The following is a 10,361-nucleotide window of genomic DNA, read 5'->3' as shown; positions in this document are numbered from 1 at the left end:
TTATGTAAACAACATGAACAATAAAAAAAATTGTATTTATCATAAGTTACATTTTATAAATAAAACATTATTCAAAATCCATTATTAGTATAATATATAAGTAAAATATAAAAGAACAAAGTTATTGATGTTCAACTTTAATCTCAGTAACTATGGGAGTTTCGTCATTTTTCACTGCTTCAGCTGCTTTTACTGCTGGTATTCCTGTTTGAATAATTGGTACACTGCGTTCACCTGTTACTTGGGTTTCCTATAAAAAAATAATACACAGATTAAACTTTTTAGAACAGTTATTATTTAAGTTTCTAAACTAGTTTCAAAACCTATTGAGTTAAACCAAAATTTTGTTTGGACATTTAAATTACTATAGGTTTTTGTAATAATATGGTAATTCTTATATTAATATTTCTTTTATACTTGTTAGGGTGGATATGTCTCAAGCATATTAAATTCTATAAAATCCTTAAATTATTTTTTACTCATAAGTAGGATACTTCATGTATCATTGTAAGAAATGGGACAGACCATTGGAATAGTCTATATATATATATAAAACTGAATGTTTGTCCTTTTTGCATTCCTAACCGGCTGGACCGATTTTGATGAAATTTTTTGTGTGTGTTTGAGTGGTTCCCGAGATGATTTAGATTCACGGTAGGTCCAACCCGGGAAGATATTCAAATAGGGGATGGAAATTTTTGTTTAGAAATGTTTGCTATTGGTCATAGGAGAAATAATTAGTAGAAATTATAGGTTGCCATTGGTTAATTGGGCATATCAGTTGCACTTACTGCAGCGAGGAGTTACACCCAAAAAGATTTGAACTATCACAATTTTTATGGGCAACATATTGTGCGGTATCAACTAGTTATTAATATTTATTACAATAGGATGAAACCAAATTGTATTTTGAGCAATGTTTGAAATGGAAAATTTTCTGAACCAGAATGCGTTTCCTTTTCAAATAGGTACACACAATTTTAGTGGTATGTTTTTTTCAATTTTACCCTTTTTAGATCTTGAGTGGAACGATGAATGTATTGATTTTTCAATGATGTGTTTTTATTTTTATTTTTTGTGTTCTTATGTATATTGTATTACATGTCCTTACATGTCAAGTAGTTTAAATATTGAAATATTGCTTTAATTATCCACTTCAGTATCTTTTATGGTGGAATAAATATAATTTATTATAATCATATGAAAAATTCCCAGTAGTTTTCAAAAGCGTCAAAAAATAATTAAGAAAAACGGGATTTTATGCGCAAAACCAGTTTTTGACAATATTGATTTTGTTTCTTTTTACCTTAACTCAAAAACGAAAACTGTAGATACTTGAAAATTGCCCCTAAATATTTATATTATCATTTTATATACATAATAAAATTTTAAAAATAATTTCAATGTTATTAAGCTATTTACAGGTATTTGAAATTTGAATTTTTTTTTATTTTATCCTCTATAAAAATTATATTTTTATATTGTTTTTGCTGAATCAAAAAGCTAGATTACATTTTTATTTGTATTCATTTAATGACAAATTCCTATGTAAAATGTTGTAAAGAAAACATTTTACTTCATGTGTTTTGCCCCAAAATAGGCACAAAATGCTCAAAACGAGTTTTTCCGCGATATTAAATAGCGGCCCCAATCAATGGTAATGTAGGTCAGCCACAAAAATAAATATGCATACAAAATCAAGAATTATGTATACAAATTTAAATTAAAATATCGACGACTATAGATGCGGATTTTGATATGAATATGGCCCCTATACCTACGATTATTATTTACTGATAATATAATATCAAAATTTAAAACTGCCCCAAGTAACCCACTTCTATGGTAACCTATACCTCATTGAGTCCCATACCTATAAATGAAGAAAAATATATTATACTAATTAAGACTAACCCGACTTCCGATATAAAATTAAAATAAACCGATTTATGATTGGGAAACAAAAAATATACTAATAATTGAGGTCGCACGTGAAAAAAGTAAAATATATTATAATTAATTATTGGGACCATAGATTTATTTATTATATTGTGCATTTATATAGTTCTGGCTGGAATATGAACGCTACGCTGATTACCTAAGTACGTTAATCGAACCTAAACTAAGGAAATGACATATGTTTATAAATACATAATAACAGAGGAAAGTTAAATTAGAAAAAAATGCAATTATTACATAGCAAACATAGCAAAGATATCAGGATTTTTAGGTCGTAGGTATATAAACAGTTTATCGTTTAAGAGGACGCTACACCCGCATAATATGTTGTCTCTGTCTTACAAATGTACAACATTGCAAATTTGCGTTCAGCATAACCGATTTTGTGCTGTTAGCCTTAACATTAGCAAGTGGATTGACCACATAAATGATATTCAAACTTTCGGCAACAATATTATATTATGTTAGCTCTAGTCGGTTTTTACGATATTAAATACACGATTGTTTAAATATCAAATCCACGTTATTAGCTCGCTATATCCTAATATGGGTATAAAGTTAGGTTAGTTAAAAATGTTTACCTTTTTAGGGACGCTAACTGTAAGTATTCCATCTGAAGACAAGCTTGAAACGATCTGTTCTATATCCACATCTTTAGGTAATAAATATCTCCTTTTAAATTGTCTGGATATAAAACCATGCTCGTCTTGTTTTTCTTCGTGTTTTCCTTCTACAATTATTGCTCCTTCTGACGTTTTGACGGTAATCTCACCGGGTCCAAATTGTTGGACGTCCAATATAACTTGCACTTGTTTTTCATCAAACTTAAGGTTGGACGTACCACTATTTTGCCTGTTGAGTACTCCTTGCCATGGTCTATAGTATGTGGCCGATCTCAGAGAAGGCGAAGACAGAGCAGACGTCAGATTGGACAGATCATCTCTATGCAATCCCAGACCAAAGTGTTGGTCCAATAATCGTCTGGGTAACCGCTCGCGTTCGAAATCTTCCCACCAGTCTCGGAAGAACAATGGCACCAAAGACATATTTCTGCGAATTTAATGAGTTATAAAACATTTGAAAATACAAAATGACACGTTTAATACAATAGTAAGGACGATATTATGGTGGTTTTAACTGATTTACATGGCTAGGCACACTAACATACTCTAGTGTTTTTTTTTTTTTTTTAATTTAGGTACCTACTCCAGTAGAATTATAAATACCCAACTCAAACTACACAAATACATAAAAACACAAATTCACTTGGTAAATAAGTGAAGCCAATACAAGTAAATGGTTGATGCTAATACTATACATAAATACATGATACCTATACTACCTATAGCCAGTAGCCACCTAGGTATATGAATATATAATATTAATGTACATTGATAAATAATTGTGTGTTATACATTCAACGTATGTAGGTATACCTGTAAACAATCCTATGTAACGTTAAAAAAATACTTACTACAACAAAATAATTGGTTTCTGATATATATATATATGTAACGTACCTATATCTACTGAAAAATAAAGACGTAACTTTTGTGATTTTTTAAAACGAACTGTTGTGAAAAGTACGTTTTTCGTCGTATTTATACGCTAGTGCTCCGTTTCCATATGTATGTGGGTAATTATTACTCACCAATCGTTTTTAGTTTATTTTTGTACATTTAAAATTAGTGGTTGTTAGTTGACCTTCCTCGTTGACTGAGATATATATTTAGTGTGGGAGGATTCCAAAAATATTACTTTGTTTATTTATTATTCTTAGTTCTTATACCAATTCGTGAGTCATATAGCTACAAATATTGTGGATGCCAGCCCTAAATCGTACATTTGTATAATTGTATGGTGTATATATTATATACCTATATCCTATATGTACATACTTTGGCTATTTTTGCCAAATATCTCAAATAAAAGTGGGCCAACTGCATATTATGATAATAAGACATCTAACATTGTCGAATATTATCGTTTTCAATTAAGAAATTATAGAAATAAGTAATAACTCAATATTTAAAAGAAATTTTGTGTTTAATTAAATGTATTACAGAGTTCCAGGGTCGTAATTCAATGGCGTAATTATTTCGAGGGATCGGGGAAATGACAAATTATAGGCATTTCAGCATTTATGCCAACTTTAATTTTAATAGGAGCCTTCAGGGCTGGTTCTTGACAATTGAAGATGAGAATAGCCTAAAAATGTAGGTATTAGGTAAATAGAATATTTTTAATCAATAGCTTAACTATTAATATCGTCGATCAGGATTTAGGTAACCGCTTAACATTATTTTAAGCGGTAAAGCACGATTGAGCATAAAACGATTGGGCATATACGTTTTTAGCAACACGATTGAGCATAGAATATTTTATGCGACGTTGCCACATTCACGTGGCTGAAATTTTGTAATTTATTATTTTCACGTATTTATAACCTACACCAATTATTATGATACCAGACGTGAGCCGTGAGCTGAGGTTAGGAACATTGTCGATGTTATCGATTAATAAATTAGTTCCGAAGCAATAAAAATGAAAAAATTTTAATTTATTTAAAAATTAATACAATTCCAAAATTATTATAGAAATAATAATATCAGTGTTCGATCACCCATACTCTATAGTGTTCTTGACTTATAAACCATAATGCAGTATTTTTTTTTAATAAAACCATATTTGGATTTTATTATTTTCATAACTATTATTATTATTATTATTATTATTATCAAACAGATTTATGAAATGCGACTATATTATTGACTATGAAAATATGAAATCATGTTATTTGTTTGATATGTTATAACTTATAATTATTTAAATAAATCTTTTTATATAATATAGTTTAAAATGGAAAATGGCAACGTTGCAGAGTTTTTTATGCTCAATAGTGTAGGTTTTCTTTTGTATTCTGATTTCCTTTAAAACGCCGACAATTTTGCTCAATCGTGTAGCAAAAAAGGTGATTTATGCTCAATCGTATCTCAGCCATTTTAAGGCCCGGTGCTGGTTTTTCAAATTTTCCGCAATTTTATATAACATTTGAAAATAATATTTTATATTTTAGTTGCCACCTTAATTATAATATTTTCAAATTATCTACTGCCCGATATTTATGTGGAGGGGGGGGGGGGGGGTTGATAGATGTATTTTATCGAAAAAAAAACTTCAAGAATAATTTTCAGGCCTTAATTGTAGTCTGTAGAAACGCCGGATTTTGATAACTATTTTTTTTATCAGGAAGAAGAATTTTTCCTACAAACCGCATTGATAGGAATTCGATTTTTTATTTTATTTTAAATAATGGTATAGCATAATTTGTAAAAAAAGTTTAAAATTATATTATTTTTGAAAATGGCATACCTAATAAAGTTTGAAATTAAAATATTGAAAAACGGAGTTTAATGTGGAGTGTAGAAAATTACCCTCTATTAGGTAAAAAAAATTATCAAATTGGGATGTCTGACAATTCTTTAGAACAGGATCATTATTCCTCCATATAGAGCGTATTTTTGTGAAAAAATTTGCATAAAATCCGTGTACGTATGTGTGTAATGTATATGACTGTAAACAAACTGTTGGTGAAAATTCATAAGTACCATCTCCGAAAAATTCGGTTTGTTTAAATAAACATAAATCACAAATATTTTGCATATTCTTTAATTGGGATATAGCTTCATTTTAAGAAGTAGGGTAAATTGTGTATTGTTTTCTCTTCTTGTCATAAATCGCCTTTCGCACAGATGTGTAATAATCTCAAATCTGACTATTGGGTTATAGTCTATTGATTATTGTGGTGCAGGTAGCAAGACCGTGAATGTGAGGTAGATCTTCAGGTTGTTTAATAAAATGTAGACTCGTTTGATAGTTAAAGTTGTGTTAAATTACAATTTGTTGAACTGTCTGGCGTGAAGGTGCTAGCAGCTAGCATGTACAATGGTAAATCACGTTTGTCTACAGGTTGTCCCGGGGTCCCTCGACCCTCTTATAGTCCTATCCCCGGCGGATTCCCCGTTCTCCCTACATATCGATAATTTTACTAATGTTCGCGTATAACGATTCTGCATCACGGATGTGGTCACCGACCTAAATCCTATCGGACTTGTTGACAGCCCACGTTCATACCGTACTTGCGACATTTCCCTATCTATTGACTATTGTGACTATATAATAATATAATATACATATATTATATAGATATCCATATTATTATATAATATAATGTTCTATTATATATATATATAATACATCCGCCATAATATCACTATATTACTACAATAATATCAAGTCGCCAATTCTTCGATTTTGTTATTCGCACTATTCTGGAAACAATTACCCATTGAGTTTCCTTATTTACCTTTAAATTATATTTAGTGTATATTATTCGTATTTCGTTATACCCTATAATAATGAGTCTTTCTATTATTAGTTTATTGATATAAAGTAAATAGCCTTTCTTTGTCACTTCACTTCCCATGGCCTGATTAGGTGATTATTTATATTAGGATTTTGTATTATTACGTATGTCAGAATTTGATTGTTAGTATACTATACCATGACAAATTAAATTTGTCATGTACTATACTAGGTATAATACATTCAGTGGCGTAAATTGGTCTAAATTGTTGGGTTGCAATAAGTTTCTAGGTTGGACAGACTTTTGGGAGGGCTTAGCCCATCACACCTCCCCAAAAATGTTTTCTTTTATTCTATATTTAATATTACAAGTACATAAGCTCAACAAAACTATTATAACCCTAAAAGCTTAAACACATATTGTCATATTGTATCTATTGGTATTTGGTATATATTATGAATATGCACTATAATTAGTAGGGTAATAATTACTTACTGACTACCGTCAATAAAATATGTATAATTTTCTTAAAGAATATATGAATACATAAAATACAACAATTATTTTATTTCATAAAATTAATATTTTAAATAACAGCTGCTATTTAGATTTTTATAATATGTACTGTTTATATTTGTATTTGAATTTGTATGTTTAAATACATATTTATCACTTTTATACTACACAAATTAACCAAAACATTTACTATTATTTATTTTACGTAGTAGTTAACTAGTTAAAGAATTTTCACTTTGAATTGGTAGAAGTAGGTATTTAAAAAAATATCCTTAAATATTTAATGATATTAAATTATTACAAATATAATTTCAATAAATTGTATACGAATACTAAATATATGATAGGAAATTAATTATTCACTAGATTTAGGTACCATTTTTGATTTTTTTTCCTGGGGAATGGAGGTTTTCTTCAGATAAGCTAACATTTTTCTGAGCATTTGTATTAGTATTTTTTCTTAAGCAGGTACAACAATTAGTACCGAAATAATACAAAAAATATATACCAAAATAAATTTAATTTGCTCAATAATATAATATTATCTTAATAATTAATTTAAAAATTAACTTACAGATCAAATATATATTTTTTTATTTGTCAAAATTGTAGTTTTAATATAATATAAATCAGTAATATATTTTAAGGGCTACTTTAAACTTAATGCATACTAAATACTAAATAGGTATATGTACTAAACAATTATACGAATTTAAAGAAAAAATAGACACTTACTTTCGACTTTTTCGATATTTTTACAATAAATTTATCCATTTTAGCAAGTTGTCGAAACACTTTTAATTTTGAATCGTTCGCGGATAAGAAATAAAATAATACAAGTGTCAAAAATAAATGCATGTATAAAACAAATAAATAATAATTTTAAACTATGACACGTTTTTACTATCAGCTGCCATTGAGACTCGAGTCGGCCGAACACAATAAAATATAAATATACATATTGGTATAATAATATTAGAAAATGGTTAATGACAAAACTATAAAGAAATGTGGAAAGGATACAATATTATAATAATTCCAGTGCTTCAAAACAAAGTTAAACATTGGTTCTCAAAATATAAATTTGTTAATTTAATATTATATTGATATTTCAATTTTTTGAAAACTGAAATCGTGATATTTTAGAGTCGCAAAAAGATACTCTTGCGACCCCGTGCGACCCTCAGTTTACGCCACTGAATACATTGATACCTTTTCGGCTTTAATATGATTTCAAGTGTACAAAATAACTTTGGTTACTACAGATGGGACATCATTGTGCTTACCTAATATTTGGTACCTACCTATATGTCACTATTTATAGTAAACTCAGTTCTAATAACTTTTAAAGGTCTTGTAGCTGTATTATTGAGTTTATATAATTAAAATAAAATTACTAATAGACAGTGAATACAGATGTATACAAACCTGAAACCGGTTATTTTGTTAGTTACTTAGACTTACCGTACAGCCCTTTTCATTAGACGATTTAATTTATTAACAGTTTATTATTTACTTTGGATAAATATAATAATATAATTTCTCACCTGTGTACAGCGGGCCAGAGGAAGTGATTTCTCTTGAGGTGAGTTAGTGACTTCAAAACACCTTTGTTTAAACCTATATATACTAATATACTACAGTTTTAATTAGATATCTCGCAAAAGTAAAAATGGTCAACGTATCAAAGTTAAAGCTTAGTGCCTTAGTTATTGTAACTGTCTTTGAATAGAGTATGCTGTTGAGGGAAGACTGGAGTATAGGTATTGGACTGCTAAGAACAGACTGACTGTAGTTTCGAAATTAGGTCCCATTTATATCATTGACCTTTCGTACTATTTTTGTTCGATTTCCAATTTGTGTTGTATATTTTGAAAGGTACATGGGTACAAAAATATGTGTTTTTGTTAATAGACATTTTGTCATATTAATTACAATTTATAATATGATTATTATTAGTAATGTAGGTACAAGGTACGTATTTTAGATTATACCAAAGTACCTACATGTTACAGATATTTATTATGTTCTATGAATAACATATTTAATAGTGTTACGACGATAATTTGTTATGTGGTTTTGTGGTGTAATAATTACACTATAGTGCACTGTGTAATGATAATAACGATATAACTAAATATATTTTATGTTATTATTACCATGGCTAGCTAAATAAATATTTAACCATGATTATCAAATATTATTACTATTGAATATCCAGCGTAGTTTATTTTACTATTAAACATTAGTAATAAAGTAGGTTGTACTAATTTTTTCAAAGAAAATTCCATTTGAAAATGTTATGCGTGTATAAAATAAAATATAGGCAATATACTTTAAAAGTTTCATCGGATAATATTTTTAAATCACAACAAAATAACTAAAATATTTTTCAACTACTATTGTACCAATATATTAGAAGCCTTGTATTAATTTTTTTCGCTGTTTGACCTAACAAATACAATTTTATTGACATTTATAGAAAAAAAAAATTTGAAACTGAAAATATGTATAAACAGTTCAAAACTAAAAATATTTTGAAAATTCTATCAACTATAGGAATTGATAAAATAACCACGAGATATAAATTCAAGTGTCTTCAGTTATTCGTTTTTGAAAATTAAATTACAACAAAATAAGAAAATCGTTACTTGAAAAATCGAGTGAATATCCAATGTTGTAAAAATTTTAACTTCAAACGCTCATAAAAGTTTAATGTGACTTTCGTTTGGCCATTTTTTCGATAAAGGTAGACAAACTTATAAAGAATGATGTATTACATTTAAAAAGAAACATTTTTATGAATTTTTAACTCAAAATAATTTGACTGTGTATTTTTAATATTTTTAACTGCCATTACAACAATATATTAGAAGTCTTGTATTCAATTTTCAAGCTTTTTGACCAAACGAATAAAATTGTATTGAAATCTATATAGACAAAAAGGCTAAACAAATTGGAAACTGAAAATGTTCGCAAACAGCTTAATTTTGCGTAAAAATTCCCTTCATTATTTTTTTGTTTTTCCCTGCACTTTTGAAAACTATTGGGAATTTTTAATTTTGATCTTCCAATGTTCCAATTAAATGTATTTTCCCATCAAACAAGATACTGCGAAGTTTAAAATCGAAGCATTTTTACTGCCCCAAGAGGTGTTGACAAACACAAAAAAAACTAAAAAACACTCATCATTGTAAAATCAATAAATTCATCGATCCGCTCAGAATCTGAAAGTATTTTTAATATTTTTAAACTGGTATTATAACAGCTTATGAGGATACTTGCAGTAATAATTTTTCAAGCTTTTGAGTCAAAAAATAAAATGTAATGACATTAGTTTATAGAAAAAAATCGGAGCACTTTTACTATACTCAAAAGGTTACACTATAGACAAAGAAATAAGAATATATTATAAAATATATATTTTTCGATTTTTGGTTACCGACAGTATAGAATCCTTATGAGAAATCTTCTTTTAATTTTTTAGGTTCTGCAACCGGAGCGAAAGAATAGTTGTTGT

General features: G+C 28.1%; 1 protein-coding gene across 3 annotated transcripts; it reads right to left on the bottom strand.

The window, feature by feature from the left end:
* Positions 1 to 14: 14 nt before the first annotated feature.
* LOC132949402 (protein lethal(2)essential for life) lies at positions 15 to 3,598 on the bottom strand. 3 transcript variants are annotated; one of them, XM_061020275.1, is made up of 3 exons: positions 3,480 to 3,598; positions 2,541 to 3,009; positions 15 to 250 (listed from the first exon to the last, which is right to left on the bottom strand). In XM_061020275.1, exons 2-3 carry the CDS (start codon positions 3,003 to 3,005, stop codon positions 122 to 124), a joined length of 594 nt encoding a protein of 197 aa, XP_060876258.1. In that variant the 5' UTR covers positions 3,006 to 3,009; positions 3,480 to 3,598; the 3' UTR covers positions 15 to 121. The 3 variants fall into 3 exon arrangements, with proteins under 3 accessions (XP_060876258.1, XP_060876257.1, XP_060876256.1); XM_061020274.1 differs by having other exon boundaries at positions 3,437 to 3,588; XM_061020273.1 differs by having other exon boundaries at positions 3,434 to 3,579.
* Between the last annotated feature and the right edge of the window lie 6,763 nt (positions 3,599 to 10,361).

The sequence above is a fragment of the Metopolophium dirhodum genome, chromosome 7, assembly GCF_019925205.1.
Source record: "Metopolophium dirhodum isolate CAU chromosome 7, ASM1992520v1, whole genome shotgun sequence".
NCBI lineage: Eukaryota > Metazoa > Arthropoda > Insecta > Hemiptera > Aphididae > Metopolophium > Metopolophium dirhodum.
The sequence above is the reverse complement of the archived record's forward strand: the minus strand, read 5'-3'. Positions and strand labels throughout refer to the sequence as shown.

What these genes read in the sequence shown, in the direction of transcription:
- LOC132949402 (XM_061020275.1), bottom strand. Translation starts at nt 3,005, where the DNA reads ATGTCTTTGGTGCCATTGTTCTTCCGAGACTGGTGGGAAGATTTCGAA. An exon ending in CAGTTAGCGTCCCTAAAAAG is followed by an intron (nt 251 to 2,540) that starts GTAAACATTTTT and finishes ATTTTTTTATAG; the next exon opens with GAAACCCAAGTAACAGGTGA.